Here is a 19,190-nt window from a genome sequence, read left to right on the forward strand (position 1 = left end):
TTGGTTGTAGATGTGCAAGACGCATTTTTTGACAGTACCCGAAAGTACGTTGCCATGGTAACGGCATATTAATGGCAGAAGATCAAGGAAAGATCTTGCGGATTTAACTACTTCCTCAGTTTTTTGACCAAAGCTTATGAAATGTTGTTTGGCGGGGGTATAACCAGTTGCTGTAGCGACATTTCTAATTTTGACTGACATTGATGAGATTTTGACGTACCCCTCGGTCAAAAATCTGATGATGGATGGACATACCTGGGAAAATGATGCACACTTAGGTCCTAGTACGTAGGTCACAAATTTTGTCGGACAAACCTTGGAAAATGACGCACACCTGGGTCACAAATTTTGACGGACAAACCTTGGAAAATGATGCACACCTGGGTCACAAATTTGACTGACCAAAGCAGGAAATGACACACCCAGTTTTTGTTTTTGTTTTTGTTTTTGTTTTTGTTTTTGTTTTTGTTTTTTTTTTTGGGGGGGGGGGCTTATCAGCCAATGAAACCCGGAAATGGCACAAGAAAAGAAAAAAATTGCATGGGGGAGTTTTTTTTTTTTCTTATGCAGCTGATTAAACCCGAAAGTGGTCCACTTTTATAATTTTGAACCCCCCCCCCCATTAAAAATCCTACTTACAGGCCTGGACCCCAAAGTAATGCCCAAGGTTCTACCATGATTTTGAGGTGAAATTCTGGTGTCAAATTTCCTGTGAATTTCCATAACCTCATAAATATTGACCAAACTAGGGCCTACATTACTAACTTTGGTATCTTGTCCTCTTTATTCAAATTTTACATGTACAGTCTGTATGATTTTCACTCTAGCTAGCTCTAGACTATACTACAGATTGCCATCGGTGGTACACCCCAACTTTGAATCATGGCTCCCAGAAGGGAATACACTGTGAAGGAAGTGTTTGAGGAATGCCAGCAGGGACTTCATACCCACAACAAGCTCATGACAGCCCTTCAGAAGACCTATGCAAAGGTGAGAAGAACAGGATTACAAACGACACCACCAACAACGGTATACAATGTAGTATTGCAAGTTGTCAGGGAAGAGTCTCAATTATAACTTGCGTAGATAAGACATTCTTTGATTTACACAACATATTGCACTATCACAGCAAGAGGACATTATACAAAATCAGCTTTTAAAAACATGGTATGACAACAACCTAGGACACAATTGTTTCAAACATTTTATACACTTGTACCTGAAGTACAGAAATACAAGCCCATACGTAGACAGAACCACGGCCGGTTGTCATGTTGGTACGTGTATTACATTCACAGTAGTAGTGAATCGTGACACAACTTTGAAGCCCTTTTGTTTCAACAGGGTTCGAAATTGGCGATGGTCCGCTGGCCATTGGCCACCCAAAATCACGTCGGACTAGCTAAAAATCGAAAAATTCTGAAGTTACTAGTCCGTCTGGCTCGCCAAAATATTGCTTCAGTGTCAAAATTGATTCTAAGTAGTCCGCCTGGCTAGTTAAAAAAAAAGTTAAGTGCGACCCCTGTAAGACAATGGGAAACTTTGAAACATCTAAACAAAAGGCAGAAAATTAAATTGAAGTCTTTTACTAGAGTGTACTCAAGTTTGCAGTGAGATGCAACACACTTAACTGTTCTCTCTCTTGTCAATTACTTTTATCACTTATGGCAATTTGTGAAAGTGTGTGGGTCTGTTGTAAAATGAGGGCAATGACTTTTGAACAATTAAAACAACTCATCTCCCCCTGTGCTGCTATTGTTGATCTTTTCATGTAATGATTGATGTTGAACAGGCTGAGGACAAGCACGCACTCAACGAAGAGTTGATTGGCTTTCTCAAATACTCCATGGTTATCTTCAAGAGGGAGGCTGCCGTCGAACGAACCCTAGACTTTGTGGCCAAGTTTGCTGCATCATTTGCTGTGGAGGACGAGGCCAAGGAGAATGATGCAGACACAGACAACAACTTTCTATACTTCCTCTTCAATTTTCTCCTGAAGGTACGGGTAATCTCATTCTGTTTGCCATGGACTTTCATATCAAATAATAGAATCCAGGTTAAATCTCCCAGGCATTCTCAATTGAACTGTGGCAAACAAGTTCAAGTGTATTGTTGGGGTGCCAATATCTCTCATTAATAATTTACTATTCTAAAATATATCTTCATTGGCAGCTCTATACTCTGAAAGCCATTTTGTTTGGTGAAAAATTAAAATCTTCAGAGTACAGGATTGTTAGCATGCACTAACATGGTTCTCCACAATATACATGTAGTAGTCACCAGAGGTTAGCGATCAGCGTTGTGGTGGAAAGCTTAAACACAAAGACTCTAATGCTCTTATCTGATCTGATATTCTAGTCGCACAACGGGCGGGACCGAGCAGTGCGTTTCCGGGCATGCCAGATGATCAACAAACTGCTGAACAATCTCGGGGAGGAAGCCCAGATCGATGATGACCTGTATGACCGCATCTATCGCTGCATGCTGACCCGAGTGCAGGACAAGTTCCCCGCAGTGCGGGTCCAGGCAGTGCTGGCCCTGGCACGGCTCCAGGACCCTTCCGACCCTGACTGCCCAGTCATTAAAGGTGAGATACATGCCAAGGGCCCTGAGCACTTTCATGTGTTATAGCTGGTTCCAGTCTTATCAAAGTTCCCATGAACATAGAGACAGTTTCAGTAAAAAACGGACGAGATTCATTTCTTGTAATTGGTGTACAGATGCAAATGTTAAATATCTTGTTATGGTTGTTAACCTGTTGAGGATGTGTCCCAAATATACTTGGGCAAGTGTCTATGGGAAATGGCATGTTGTAGCAAAATCAACCCATCCTCAACCCATCCTCAATCCATGGGTTAAAATACATTTATGTTGAGAGGCTTTGAAATTTAAGTATTTATTAATATTTCATTATGAACACACTGTATTGAAATTTATGTCTTTTCTAAGCAAAATGATAAGATCCTTGCTTGAAAGAGAGACCATTTGCAGGTCAAAAGATCTTGCTGTAAAAGATGTACCGGTATCTTCTTTTAATTGTCACTTTGCAAAATACATTGCTACATTAAGTTTCTTAAGAGCATCTTACTATTCCTGTCATGACTTGCACATGGCTGAACCTCACAGAAGTATGAAATTATAAAGGCATCATGCATATGTATCGATGATTCAATTTAAAAGAAATGATTCCTGGTGTGGGATGCAAGTTGCACTACCTCTACCGTGTGTTAATTTGAATTTATGTTGGTGAATTGTTCTCCAATAGCGTACCTTTACCTGATGGAGAAGGATGTCAACTTTGAGGTCAGGCGGACGGTTTTGTCCTGCATTGCACCGGCCGGTCAGACCCTGTCGGCCATCCTGCAGCGTACCAGGGACATCAAGGACAGCGTGCGAAAAATGGCCTTCCTGGTAAACATCTCTTGATTACATGTACTTGGCTGGCTAATCGTTTCATCACATCTTCTTGATGGACAACATTATTGTACGTTTCTATTAGTAGAGATCCACTTTCACCTGTATGTAGCAGCTACTGCAGAGAAACATGAAAAGTGATTGCGCTAGGCAGGTGGATACTGAAGACAAGTTGGCTGACATTTTAATTGCATTACAGTTTAATCTGTTGGCAGAAGAAAGTGTTGTACCGAGTGACCAATGTACAGGAACTATGATTCCTTGTTCGATAACTAGAATGATGAGATACTGCTGGCTGAGCAGCACTTATCAAAAAAATGTAGCCAGAGGTACTAAAATTTACAGCTGCTTTCTTTGTGCCTTTCCCCCTGATTATAGGTTCTTGCAGAGAAGGTGCACATTCGGGCCCTGTCCATCTCCACACGAGTGAAAGTCTTGCAAGCTGGACTTACTGACCACTCAGGTAAAAAGAAACACACTAAATGTGCCTGAAAACTACAACTTTCTAGAAATCTGACAGTCACATTTGTCAATTAGACATCCATCTAATGATGCTTTGGAATTGTCATCAACCATCTTCATGTTTGCATCACTTGTCAAATTTTGTGCAATACCAAAAATTCAATTTTATTTGAAGCAGCAACAAAAGGGAGGACATTATTTCTTCTACTAAGCTTTGAAATACAGTGCAGTGTTATGTACTGAGTGAATCAAAAGTCTTTTGCTCATCACAAACATGTGACCACATCACTTTGGTGGCACTCTCCCTAGGAAGTAAGTCACTGGCATATTGACTGCAAACTAATTTTCATGTTTTTCAAGTGTCACTCAAGCACTGAGTCTGTTCTGTTATTGTTTTGTTTTTTTGTTTGTTTTTAGTTGATATGTTGCATGCCCTTGTGTCTGTGTTAGAAAATGAATTTCTGTTTGGTAGCATTCTCCGTAAACTCTTGGTGTTAGAACATGCTTGCAAGTGATGGTCCTTGTGTTGATCCATCAAATTTGAAAGGTGAGACAGACTCTCTCCTCTCCTACATGCTACTCATCTTGCTTTTGTGCTCTTATTCCCAGATATGGTGAGAGATGTGTGTGCCGGCAAACTGCTGCAGAGCTGGCTGAGGGCCTTCGACGGCAACGCCATCGACCTCCTGGAGAAGCTGGATGTTGAGAATGCCTGCTCCACGGCAGAGCTTGCCCTCAAGACCATCTTCCAGAAGGTCCCCCCAACTGGCATTATTGAGGATTTCGACCTGCTGAATGAAGAGTAGGTGTAGAGGAGTATCTGGAAACTTGTATCATCACCTTTGTTTGTTTGCTTGTTTGTTTGTTTGTTTGTTTGTTTTTCTGGTTAAATCTGTGTTTGCTCTGTCAGAGTTATGTTTATTTAGCCAGTGTGTTTGAAAAAGCGGACTTATTGTTACTGCTTGCATTAATGGTAATATAGGAATGCATGTTCTGAAAGCCCTTACTCACACCGTAGAAATGGAAATTTTGTTGTTTTTTTGTAGAAAAATATGATTCATTCCTTTTAATTTTGCTTGAAAATTTCAAGCTTCATGAAGTTTTGTGAGATGATTTGTATCATAAAAATATGCAATTCCTAGAAGATTGAAGCTTGCACTGAGAATACTTTGGATTGAGATGTGCCATAGTGATTGCTGTTTTGCTTGATTATTATTATAATTGATTTTTTTTTAATCAATCTTGGCAGTATGGTGATTCCCTCTGAGATGCTATCATGTGAGAATGTTCTTTACTGGAAATGCCTGGTGGAGCATGTCCGTTCCCTTGGAGACGAGGCGGAAGTTTTGATGGACAAACTGATGCCCAATGCCTCTGCATTCTGCGACTACATCCAGAAGTGAGAACAATCTCAAAATCGGACCCCATATTTCAAATGTTTAGAGTTATTTCAGTGTAGAATTGGTTGTAAGTTGTTAAACACTGCAGCGGAAACTATAGTGCCCAGCTGATAGTGTGATACTGCAGTGATAGATAAATAGTTTTAAGGAATCCATTGCCTGAAAAATCGAGGACATTTGTTTTGTGTTTGTTTTTATCAATTTCTGTTTTTTTTTTCTTTTATTTGTAGTGACAGAATAAAATTAAGATATATATTGAAAAGATTTTAGTTAATTGAAAGCCACAAACATAGAAAATGATATCCATGGAATACAGTATACAAGATCTTTGTAAGGGAAGGAACAGTCATTGCCTTGCTTCCTTCCTTTTCGAAGTGTGACATCAAAATGACTACCACACTTACGCTATCATAATCTCAGTCTAGTTTTGTAAGCACTTTCCGCCTTCACAAGTGATATGAAGTGTCACTGATTACATACTTGAAAAAGGGAAAATCTTTTGATTGAAACAGTTTGCAGTGTGTAAACACTGCAGTCTATTACATATTTGGTTCTCAAACAAGTGTCGCACTTCTCACATTTCTCCCCATCAATGACATCGTACCACAATAGGTTTTGTGAAACTCTAAATGAGACCGGCGGTCATGATGTCACCACTGTCGTCATGAACACCCTCAAGCAGGAATTCATCTGCGAGCACCTCCTCAAGATGACGTCCAGCCTGGATCAGTCTGACGAGGTTGGCAGGTCAGTTGACTTTGATTCATCATTCGTGACCAGCACCTCTCAAATAGGAAGTTTGCAAATGTCAATGCTTGCACTAAGATCTTTGATTTCTCTGGAGTCTAGTGTATGCTTCTGGTGATGTAGTTATTCATTTTTAATGAAAAAGGTATTTTCACCATGTAAGTAGTCATGATCAAAGAAAACTGGAAATATGTCTTATTAGCACAGTACTGTCAGACACAAGGGATGATTTCATTGTCAAAGTCCCTAGAATGTAAGAGGGCCCAGCCCTACTAAACCGTTAACATACCTTAGAAACACAGACCCCTGCACGGTGATCACATTTTGAACAAGATAAAGTCATGTTCACTTTCAGAATATATATATATTTTTTTCTTCTTTTTTTTTTCTTTTTTTTTGCCATCAGGGCATTGTTGCATGCAAACTTGTAATGTAATGAAAAAAAAAATGTCAGATGTAACTTCGACCTCAACCAATCAAACTTAAATGCGTGGCTTCTGGCACTTGATTTATTTTTTCCCATGAGCCTTGCAGGAATAAAGTCAGGTGTCACTGCTTCCTATTTCATAATCACAATTGTTAATCCTGTGATACTGATGATGATAATGATTATTGTTTTGCTATATTATTATTGTCATCAGAATTGTCCTTGATATCAAGAAAAAGATTATGATGATCATCATTGTTATGTGATGGATGTAGGCTAGCTAGACTGGAGATGGCTGCCATCCTTGAAAACATCAGGAGAGGACTTTGGCGTACTTTTTCCTTTGCCATGAGTCAAAAACATTAACCCTTGCAACCTCACTTTGCAGGAAGAGACTGGATGCACTGGTGCAGGAGCTGCTGATTGCCCCCCATGTGCCCCCCTCCCTGGTGGCCACTCTCATCGTCCGGCTGAAGGACTTCCACGTCGACGACGAGGCCCGCATCGGACTGATGGCGGAGATCGTCGCCGACATCCGGGAGCCCATCACCGTGGTGAACAAGCCCATCCCAGCCGACGAGATTCGCAAGCGAGAGCTCAAGGTTGGCATCCTCCTCTTTTTGTAGCACAAGGAAATCTGCGACGTATTTGACAATTGAGGCTCAAGATAGATGCATGAATATTTTGATCGCTTTGCAGATGCTGTAAGGATGTACTCAAAGTTCTTATGTACTATGCTCTACTGAAGTCTGCTAGTGTCCTTGATTGTTCACAAGGCTCCCTTCCAAAATTAGTAACATCCTTCATGCCCCAATTAAAAAATATAAGTCACCCTGATTTTGACATTATTATTCACTTTTAAAGTTCTCTGCAACACAAATGTGCCTTCCTGCTAGCCTTTTGGACCCTCCTGAATTTCATGTGTGGATACTGGCAGCCATGATATCCACTGGTTTACTTTCTTTGTGATACATGTCTTTGAACTGGCTATCATTGAATGAGGGCTCATGACATTCTGCTGATACCTAGGCATTAGAATGACATTCATTTATGACTGTGGTATCATGGCACCTCGGTGGGTTGATCGACTTACGTCAATTGCCATAGTTTGTTTATTTGTTTTTATGCGAGTCGGAATTGATAGATGTAGCTGGGTGTTAATGAAATACTTGAACAAGTCTTGCTGAAGTGTACTTTAACAAAGTTGGCTAATGAAATTCTTACAGAATATTTATGTTTTTGTGCAGCTCAATGTGTCGGTTGTTAGAACTGAACTGTGTTGTATACTCCTCGTTTTATCCTATTAGGATGTGTTGTTATGCAAATACCATTGCTTGAAATACTTCTGTAAACCTACCCCAAGATGTATGTACATCACAGGAAGGTGTTTCTGCAACCACCATGACTTGACAACAAACAAGCAAACAAACAAAGCATTAACCTGTCATGGCTTCAAAATCTTGGATGTCCATTTTTTTTTTTTCAGCTGGCCAGTGTCCGGCTGGACCTAACCCAGGCCAGAGATGCCCTGGAGGAGTCTGTGGCCCACCAGGACTTTGGCCAGGCTGCCGAGTTGAAGCAGAGGTTGGAGGAGCTGGAATGCACTAAGAATTCTCTCCTGGAGGAGTCTCAGATCGTGAACACCACCCAGGAGATCCGCACTGAGAAGGTACGTTGGAACCACACCCACCATGCAGTTATTAGAGAAAGGGAGGAGGAGGATTAACATATTGTGAATGTATCCATCTTGGTTTCAGGCTTTGAATTGTAGGTCCTTCCTTCTCCTCCTCCTCTTCCTCTTTCTTTGTCAATCTGTCCATCTGAGCATGTATTGTGTCAAATTTTTGTTCTCAACTAGCCAGATGAACCAGTTTACTTTTATTTTGACAAGCTTGGCAGAATCTAAAAAGCCCACCTCCAAAACACAACTGTAACAACAACAACAACTAATGATAATAATCAGGCAATTTGAATTTGCATTTACAAAATTAGGATCGTATGCTCAAGTTGAGAGAAGCTGAGGGTATTAGAAGCAATGCCATTTTGCAGTAGGAAGTTTTAAATGACTGCCCTCCCTCTTTCAACTGTAAACTAGCGCCCTCTCTTGTTTTTTATTACAAATTGTATCTGTGTTTTTAGAGTGACCCGGAGACCCTACTGAAGTGCCTGACCATAGCTGCAGAGCTGATGCAGCATCTGAGTGTGAAGGAGCTGAACCCAACCCTGCAGACTCTTTTCACCTTACTGGTAGGTGAACGAAAGGACTCCTTATCGGGGGTTATCAGGAACAGAGAGGCTTAAGACGTCAAAGTGTCTTAGTATTTCAGTACTACAATTCTCATTTTATATGAATATACTGCGTGTTTCATTGAGTGATCATACATGTATGTTAGTTAATTTTGGACTGTGCATGAGAATGATTTTATATTTTGGTTATGAGTATTGTGAAAACATGAATCATACCACCTGTTTGTGAACACTGTGAATTTTGGCATTATAAAGGCTTCATTATGATTTTATCTATGAAAATAGTTCCCCATGATGTGTGCTAAAGTTTGTCCCAGATGGTTGACTGCATAAAGTCTGTATTGGTGTTCTAATTGTGTGGACAAGCGAAATTAGACTTAGATTGTAAATAGCAGCTGAAGAATGCACATTCTTGGAACTGCTTATACTGGTAATACGGATGAGGAAGGTTATTCATTTTTTAGATACTGTGTACAACTGTTACAGTGTTTTGATATTGCACCAATTTAGTCCATGCTTTCTGAGCTCTTTAGGCACACCGATTCCTTTTCTTTTATAGAAAATGCATTTGAAACTTATGGCCGCATGGCACTGACATTAACTGATCACATTTATCAAAAGTTCTTCTTGGCTGCCAGCCACCTATGAAGCTATGTTTGAGAATTGTTTGATTTGACATAAACTGCCAATATTACACAACTTTACCCTGTCAATTATATTTCAAGCAGTAGTGAGGCATGAAGGAGAGAATAAAGGTGACTGGTCAGGTTTGACACAATATTATGTCTGGACTTTCCTTGATCAGGTCCTGCCTGGAATAACCAATGAGGATCCCTCGGTCCGTAACATGGCGGTCAAGTGCCTGGGGCTGGGAGCCCAAATCAGCCGCAACTTTGCCAAGCAGCAGCTTCTCCTTCTCATGCAGGTAAACCTCCTTCCCTCATGGAGATTAGGTGGCCCATCAGTGTCACACATATGCAGACCCCACCTCCACCCCCTTAAAGGGGAAGTCCATCCTGATATATTATGTTGCTTTGTGTGAAAAAAAGAAGAATAAAAGCAGAAAATTAGATCAGTGAAAATTTTGGGAAAATATTAGATGCAGAAAAAAGTTCTCAAATGTCAATTTTTTGCTCAAAAAAATTTCATCAGATCTGTTATTAGTAAACAATAAGAGTAATACTTTTTTGCATGTCCTCCTCGCAGATAAGTTCTGTCTGTGCCAAAATATTTGAAAACTAGAAATGTCGCTATGGCAACTGATCTGCCTCCGCCATAATGCATGGTTCTCCTAGGGAAATAGTGAAATTTTGAGGAGTTGACCTTGACCTTTACCCATGACCCCCTAAATTTCCTTGATAACCCCTGTCAGTCAGTACATGTATATGTACCAAGTTCCATGAAATTTTAATGTTTTCACCTGACCTTTGACCTTTGACCTTTGACCTCATGACCTGAAACTTTCTCTGGAGAGTTGTTATTTGGTAGTACATGTTTACAGTAAGTTTCAAGAAAATACCTTCTCAAATTGCATAGATATGGTGAAAATAGTAAAATGTCGAGCATTTGACCTTGACCTTTTGACCTCCTACCAATTTCATCCAAAAACTAATTAATTAATTGCCCCATCAAATATCATCCTTGGACCAAGTTTGGTGAAATTTGCTTCATCCAGTCTTGAATCATTGCATAACAGATATATTTTAGGATTTGACCTTGACTTTTGACCTTTGACCTCTGGTCGGTTTCACTGAAAAACTAATAAAGTAATTGCCCCATCATATGTCATCTTTGGACAAAGTTTGGTAAACTTTCCTTTGTTCAGTCTTGAGTTATCACGTAAACGGATACAATTTCATGATTTGACCTTTGATCTTTGACCTTGGCTGATTTCACCCAAAATCAAATCAAGTAATTGCCCCACCATACTTTACACCTGGACCAAGTTTGGTAAAATTCCACTCAATATTACTCAAGTTATCGCGTAAACAAATGCGGACGGACGTACAGACGTACAGATGGACGGACGGACAACCCGAAAAATATGATGCCTCCGGCACCCTTCGGGCAGAGGCATAAAGATGAAAATTAGTGACAGTTTGTGTACAATGCAAATTTGGGAGTGCTACTCAAGTCAACACCCACGTCACACTGGGTTAACAATTTGCCTTACTCTCTACATTTTATCAGTGTATATCTTTCCTCTGTGTGTCTGATTATTTTTTCCCCAAAATTTTTACCGATCTACTATTTATATTAATGTTTTCATACAAAGCAACATAATATCAGGAGTGACGTTGCCTTCGAAAGAGTGATATGATGATAGTAAATGTGGGTTTTACAAAGCACCTTCCACCATGTCGCAGTGCTCATAGTCCTCTTCAACAAATCATATATCATATCCCTTCAGTCACTTGAGTGAAACTTGACCTTACGGTGCATTCCCTCATCTCCTGACGAACTACGGAAGCTTTCCAGCCAGGTTGCTGCCTTCTGGCACACTTGAGCCTATTCCAACTCCAGCAATGGTCTGTCGCTTAATTCCTAGTAAGCATCCATTTATCCCCCCAGGTTGAAGAAACTGTGCGGATGTAGCTTCTTGTTTAATGACACCAAACCCTTTGTTGAAAGTGCCTTGTGTGATCCTCTTGATCATAGCACCTGCTTGTCAGCCTGTCTTCCTCCTATGTAAAAAGCGAGTACTGGTACCTCAGATAAGGTGTTGTGCTGAGTATTGATTCTTAATTTGAGCCATTCACACTGAGAAGCCACTTTGTGAATTTTAAAAAGTTGTGTGAAACTATGGCTGGAAGTGGGTAAAAAAAAACAAAAGCTTTTTTGGAAGTGACAGTTGGATGCCAACCTCTCCTGTTCATCCCATTTATCACTGACAAAGTCTAGCTATTCTTCGCCTGTGATGTGGTAAATGTTATTGATGATAATGAATCTCGTGTCGATGTTGGTGCTGCCCCTCCCAAGATCTCCCAAGTGGACCAGGAGACGATCCAGATCACAGCCCTGCAGGCCGTCTTCGACATCGCCCATACCTATGGTCTAGACATCTTCAAGCTCCCTGAGTCAGGCTCCTTGGAGGGTGTTGCTGGAAAGGATGAAGGAGAGAAGGACAAGGAGGAGGAGGAGGAGGAGGAGGAGGAGGAGGAGGAGGGTGCAAAAGAAGAGACACCAACAGACAAAGACAAAACCTCCCAGAACACTGCCACTAGTGTTCTGTCCATCCTGACAAAGCTTCTTGATAGTGAGGTGAGATTAGTTTTTAACTTGTTTGCAAAAATCTCCAGACATAGTGATTACTAGTTAGATGTATTCTTTTTTTATTCTTCACTAAATTTGTTTTCAATTTGATCAATGTTCTCTGTTTTTATCAAAGTAATTATGAAAAAAATGTGTGTTAAGTGTTTTGCTGTCTTGATGGAGAAACACACAATAGATAGTTAAATGTATTTTGTTTGTCTTGTCAGTAGAAGTATACTTCTCATATTGTTTTTCTCTACGAGGCATCAACTTTACTCATTAAGATTTTGCATCATTCATACATTTTCCTATGCATACATTCGATGATGTCCAATAATCAAAGAAATGATTTGAATAGATGTTGCACCAACTAATAAATATTCAACACTAAATACTGCTGAAAAGATTCATCTGATTGGAATGTCTAATTATTGAATAGGGAATTTGCAACTGATTGTGACAAAATGAACTAAATACAGCAAGATTTTCACCTAAGACCTCTACCTCCCTGTCACCCGTCACTCTTCCTTCCTCAGAGCAATGAGCTGCGGACCGTCGCAGCGGAGGGACTGTCCAAGCTTCTCCTGTCTGGCCGCATCACCAGTCCCCGCCTGCTGTCCCGTCTCCTCCTGCTGTGGTACAACCCTACCTCTGAGGAGGACCAACATCTCCGTTCCTGCCTCGGAACTTTCTTCCCTATCTACTCCTTTGCTGGAAGGTGTGTGTAGGCCATGTGTCTATAGAAAACATCAGTGGTTTATGTTGTATTTATTTGCCCATTCTTATTTCAACCAAAGTGTTGTCTCTCTTTAAAATGGCATCATTGCTTCTTCATCATTGTTGGCATTTTCAATATCAGAATCATAATGGCTTCACCATTTCTATGGAACCTCCACATGCCCAAACAGTAGCATACATGAGACCTACATGAGGTAGCCATAACAATGTGAATGTGTCTAACCCAAGTATGTATGCTCATAATTTTTATCATGGCTCCTACTAAAACACTGAATACTGCATACGCCATACATTTAGCAAGTCTAAATTTTTGCGAAGCCCGACAATTTCGCATGTGCTTGAATTTGAGATTGTAAAGTACAGTACGTAATGGAGAAATGTATGCGTGCATGTCACATTCATGTCAGGTTCAAAGTCAATATTTTCGCATGTCTTGAAATTCGCGAATAGCACTTGACTCGCAAAATTCGCGAAGATAAAAACCTCGCGAAATACTCAGCATATGCAGTTATTCATGTCGATGAGAGGCAATTTGTCAATCAGTTCCAATAAAAACTGCTTCATGCAAGAATCATTAATTTCAATGTGATTGCACATTGATTTTAAAGCCTAATTACAATACTTTGATCAATGCACTGTTTGTGTACTGTGCAGGGTTCACCAGGAATGCTGGGAGGAGGCCTTCCTTCCAACCCTGAGGACACTCTTCAATGCGCCAACCACCTCCCCTCTGGCCGAGGTCAACCCCAGCAATGTGGCTGAGTTCATGGTCCACCTAACCAACCACACTATGCTGACCAATGGACAGGCCTCTGACATACAGGTGAGGAAAACATACAACCAACTTCACTCAACCCATCAATTAAGAAGAAAGATAGGGAATACAGTGAAAAACAAAATTTCATGAGGGACTTGTCGTCTGAAGTATGCTATAACCATTGGTGACTGGTTCAGTTTAGATGAACTCTTTAAACAACAGAGACATTATTGAGTACAGTAATATAGGATCAGATAGTGCCATGGAAATATATTTGTGTTTCTCTCTTTTCACCAATGTCTAGATACTGTAAAACGAGGAATATTCGCATGCATTTTAATTTCGCGAATTTCGCGAGCGCCAAGAGTCGCAAAATTAAAATGCACGCAAAAGTTCTTGTCTACACAATATGCATTGAATGCCAGTGGCAGTTCGCGAAAATATCATGCCGCAAAAAAGGCCGTCGGCTCCAATTCGTGAAAAATTCATGCCGCGAATATATCATGTTTTACAGTATATATGGGTGCATACAGATGAATATTGAGAATGCCCTCAACAGAGATTATTCTACATTATTCCACATCTAGAATCAGATTGTAATGTCATTCAGTGTAACTTCAAGGTTAAACCCTTACATCCCTTTTAACCCCTTTATGATGTAAATATTTTTTTGTTCCCTGAGTGACCTTGACAATGATGTCAGCCACTATCACATGTCATTTACAATCTGCTTACTTTTCTGCTGTTGTTGTTGAGTGCAGGAAGCCACCGTCCATGACAACCTGGCCCTGAAACTGGCCAATGCCATCCTGGAAGACCCCGAGGCCCCCGGCACTCGTGTCCTGGCAAAGACACTGACCCTGCTGACCATCAGTGGCCACAGCCAAGCCCTCCGGTCAGACATGAAAGTCCTCAGCGACATGCTCCTGGAGGTCAGTCTCCTCTTGACTGCTGTCCTAGCCTTAATTGTTTGGCCATCCAGGCTTGCGGGCGCTCACTTGCTAGCTAAAAGCCTGCTAGGTAGAACCTTTAAGTGACTGAAGAGTTGTTGATATTGATATCAATGCTAAAGCTGTGATAAAGGGATTGCATGTCAGCATTAAAATTTCTCCACAAAAGTTGATGAATGCTGTTTTCTTACTTCAAAAGTGAGCAGTAAACTTTATTTTCTAAATGGTCTCATAAAAAAAGAGAATGCTACATGTAGGTAGAAGATCATATTGAAGCAAAGGAGCTGCAAGCTATAACTTTCAATGTCTTGCACTCGGCTCATACTAAGATTGCTCTGTTGCCATTTTTGTTTTTGTTTTTATGTTTTTTTAATGTAAAGTTCCCAACTTATTTAACCCGTTGAGGACGAGTCTCGAGTTTACTCTGGAAGGGGTCTATGAGAATTGCATGTTGTAGCAAAATCAGTCCATCCTCAATGGGCTAACCTTGCAACATAGAACTGAAAAGAATAACATTTCAAAATGCTTCATGCAGCATTCACAGCTTCATGAGCTGACAGGACTGTTTTTCACTTTAAATGTCCTCATTTTTGTTAAAGTTGCTTCGTCCCTTTGCTTATGAAGCGTAAATGTGTCACTGATTTTTACTCAAGTTTATACATGTGAGAAGAATACATGTCATCATCATCATCATGACAGTTTTTATCCGGATCTGTCCTCGATAACGGGGATGGCCGGAATTACCTCACAGCTCTCACAGCAATAGCTCTCACACCTCACCACCTCTTCCACTTTAGGGCATCTTTCTTTCAAACCAGTTCCTCCACTTGTCTCTTCCACATTTTCTTTGGTTGCCCTTGCTTTTGTGGCTCATTCACTTTAAACTCTAGATTGTGTAATATATATCATTTTTGTGTGTGGATAGGATGGGGAGGAGGGGCTAGAGCAGCATAATTTACCCCTCCTTGGTCAACAGGCATGTACACACACCTATGCCACTCTTAGAAAGCCAACCTGCAATATATTATCTCTGACTGAAGATAGGCCATCTTGCCATAATTGTATGTACCAGGATTAGTGTATGCCCATTTCGTGGCTCATGCTTGGCTTGTGATTGTTGCAATCTTGACAGCATGTGGCAGAGACCGTTGCCAGGCGTCACCTGGAGAAGTTTGCCGACATCATCGGCGCCCTGGAGAACGATGAGGAGCAGGAGGACGGGGGAGATGGGGCAGAAAAGACGGGAGAAGCAGCCGAGGAGGCAGAGGAGAACAAAGTGATGGACAAGGAAGAAATACCAGAGGAGACTGACACCAGAGAAGACATAGAAGGGAAAATAAAAGAGGTGAGTTCTAGAATGGACATCACTCTTATGCTACCAACTTCTCCGCTCTATCGTTGCTGTGTGTCTTTGGGAGTACATAACACTACATACATAACACTATGTACATATATGACTACTGTATGTCATAGAATGTTATATTTCCAGCATTGTGTAAAAACAACTATATGTAAAGTACCAATGATTTATTTGTGATTGCACAAAGTTTTTTAAGAGTCACATTTCTGACTGTCAACCTGCAGTACTGTAAAAGTGGATATTTTCGCATGGCTAATTTTTTGCGCTTGGCCGGGTCGGAAGAGTTTCGCGTGTTTTTAATTTCGCGGAATCAAGACATCATACACAGGCACATATGGCAAGCAAAAATATTCATGTGCTTTTATTTTCGCGCTAGTTTCTGGTTGCGCGAAATGCGCGAAAATTTGAACACCGCGAAAATTTCCACTTATACAGTATATTTGTGGATCCTGTGGGATACTTTTGTCCCATTTTCAGCTTTACGCAGAAAATCATTTTACTTGTGATTCTTTATTACTCTGCATATTACAATATACTAGCCACAAGAACCGGAGCCTGAGGCAGTCACTGCAGCCGAGACTCTTTCAGAGGAGTGTAAGAAGGAGGCAGAAACCGAAGAAAAGCCTGTCAAGAAGACTAGAGGAAGAGGTATGGTTCACAAGAAGAGATCATTTGATTGGATGTTGATGCATTCAGCATAGAAAGTGTAGCATCGTGTTATTCTTATGTTAGTTGCTGTGTAGTTTATTCGCATAATGTACTTAGCAACAGAGAATGTATCTGCCACTATGTCTCTTTAGGAAGGATGGAAATCACAAAAATTAAATTTTGTGTGTCCCTTTTTGCAACCCTGAAGATTGGTTTCCTTTTATAAGCTGATATATTGTAGAGGTAGGTAACTCAGACCTTTCCTCAGAATGATAATGATAGAACTAGAAATTTGTTCATGATGGAGATGGAAACACCACTATAGATTACCACTGAATTTTATTTAGACCCCCCCCAAAAAAAAACAAACAAACAGCAACAACAACAACACAACAACAACAACAACAAAAACAACAAAAATGCAACCATTATTCTCAATGCAAAAGGGGAGCATATTCTCGTTTGACATTCAATAGAAGTGTTAGCTTTGCATTTTTTTTTGAACAATTATGTGACCAGTGTATTACTATGAAATTTCATACATTGTGTAGGGGGACACTAATACTGTGATGTTTGCTGGAGGGATATATCTGTACAACCTTTTGAGAGGTTAAAAATGTGACAGCATGAAGTCTGTCTACATTTCTCTGTAAATTACAGCTTTGTGACACTCTATTCATTTACCTCACCAGGCAAGAGTGCGAAGACGCCAGCTCAGCAGAAGAAGCCAGCCAAGACGCCGGGTACTCGGGGCAGGAGGAGGGTCGTTAAAGAGGAGAATGAAAGGTGAGAAGAGGAAAGATCGATAAATGATTGACGTCATGTGTCACTACCTGGTTTGTAATAATTTGGTTGACTTTATGGCATTGATAGAGTCCATACCCTTCTCAACTGGAATGTAAAGTACAAAATAATATTCTTAATTTGCTTTTTATAGTGAAATGAAGACAAAGCTACCTGACTCCAGTTCTGTACTCCACACTTCATGGACATATCATTTGCTTATATTATATGGATTCCCCAACAATCCAAAGATTCTGTCCTTCCATGTTGATTTGTTCTGTCCTGCCCTCTTTTTCCTCTGTAGTGACAATGAGGAGAGCCAGGCCAGCGTGACCCGGTCAAAGGTCAGAGGGGGTCGCGCCAAGGGCAAGGCCAAGCTGGCAGAGCTTGTGATGTCGAGTGCGAGTGAGGACAGCGATGCAGAACTGTTTGCTGGACATGCTCTGAAGAGGTAAAAAGAAACCACAGATAGAATCTCCTACTTGTTCGATCTCCAGAACAAAAGGCTCAGAATGATGAGCAACACTAATTACTCATTTAAAGGAAGCTTCATTATATTGAGGTCAAATGTAGCAAACCACCTGGTATAACAAGGTCATTTTGCAGGTCCCATTCTTTTACATCTGTTCATTTGTTGTTGTTTTATTTATCCCTGAGATGGCAAGGTACTCGATACAACAAAGAAATTTCAGTTGTCCCAGGCAGTTTGTTATAACAAGGTTTCCTGTATTTGGCTTCTGTCAAACATTAGCTTTTCCAGTTATCTTGGAGCCAAATTTAAGCAAATTCGAGCAAACTTTGCCAGAATCGACTCCAATGGAAGAGAAATGGGAGTTGTACTATTTAGGACCCGCTTGTTTCATCACCTGGCTCAGTGCTGTGGATCTGGATGTTTTACGCTGTTGCTTATGTAACCCTGCATTTTGTGATGAATAGAGAGAAAAGCATCAAGTAATTTTCATAATGGCACGTGATCACTCACTTTGTAATCAAATGTTTCATGTGATACGTAATAGAGTACTATAACTGCTTTGTAGTTAAAGGAGATTGGTTGTATGTGTTTGTTTTTCTGTGTGCATATGTATGCTGTTCCGTACAATGATCCAGCTCATTATTTTCTGGGGTTTTTTTTCCCCTGTATCTTCTCTTTTCTTTGTACCAGGGGATCAAAGCGAGACAGAGTGCTCAAAGTCCTGAATTATGCTGATGACGACAGCTGTTGAGAAGAAAATGCAGTGTGATGAAACTTGAAGTGCCTTTGTGTTTGGAGGAAAAGATAAGTAGACACAAGTGAAGAAAGAACCATAATTTCATCACTGTGTCTTCTGTGTCATGTGGTATTAATCTGTAAGCTGTCTAGAAAAATGCAGGGGATGATACGGTGCACTCCTATTCTATTTAATGACCGCTATTTTTGTAGTTGTTTTTTGCCCTTGGATTTTTTGTAAATTTATTTTTGTTGGGGGGGGGGGGGGTCGCACAGTAAACAATGCAGTTTAATGTATGCTTTGACATTCTGTAATTGTATTAAAATCTATATTTCAGTTTTTGGACTTAAGATTCTCAATGATGATGACACTGTGAAGTGCTATACCAGGATCGGTTTGTTGCGTGTAAATAGTGTGTAATGTGTAGCGGGAAGCATGCTTAGGTGCTATAAATTGTGAATATGCTCTCTTAACAACGTATAAGCAACAGGTAGATTTTGACAGATGAGATAGGTAGTTATTGCTGCCATATTAAAAAAATCATGCCTTGTTTTGTCTCTACCATGGAATAAGTGGGTAAGCAGGAGTTATTGCTATAGTCACTTAATGCTTATTTCAGAAAAGGATTTGATTTTCAGTATACTGAAAATCAAATCAAAGTATTATCTCACCTTACCACTGCATAGTAGTGACTCTTACATAAAACATGCCTCACCCTATTGATTCCTATTGGCACAATATAATAAGCAATGACCATATTAATGTATTCAGAATAATGTGAATTAATGTTTCATGTC

The 19,190-nt window shown here is 40.3% G+C and overlaps 1 protein-coding gene across 1 annotated transcript; it reads left to right on the forward strand.

The window, feature by feature from the left end:
- Positions 1–844: 844 nt before the first annotated feature.
- On the forward strand, positions 845–18,652 carry LOC139715531 (condensin complex subunit 3-like). Its single transcript, XM_071627098.1, has 21 exons — positions 845–990; positions 1,793–1,999; positions 2,359–2,587; positions 3,266–3,411; positions 3,793–3,877; positions 4,486–4,678; positions 5,126–5,275; positions 5,889–6,023; positions 6,839–7,052; positions 7,937–8,119; positions 8,590–8,697; positions 9,503–9,622; positions 11,677–11,958; positions 12,486–12,667; positions 13,342–13,510; positions 14,206–14,376; positions 15,527–15,739; positions 16,294–16,402; positions 17,095–17,188; positions 17,490–17,636; positions 18,348–18,652. Exons 1-21 carry the CDS (start codon positions 883–885, stop codon positions 18,406–18,408), a joined length of 3,306 nt encoding a protein of 1,101 aa, XP_071483199.1. The 5' UTR covers positions 845–882; the 3' UTR covers positions 18,409–18,652.
- The last annotated feature ends 538 nt before the right edge of the window (positions 18,653–19,190 follow it).

This window comes from Diadema antillarum, unplaced genomic scaffold, assembly GCF_040938485.1.
Source record: "Diadema antillarum isolate AM-2024a unplaced genomic scaffold, OU_Dant_1.0 scf00000050, whole genome shotgun sequence".
In the NCBI taxonomy this organism is placed as follows: Eukaryota; Metazoa; Echinodermata; class Echinoidea; order Diadematoida; family Diadematidae; genus Diadema; species Diadema antillarum.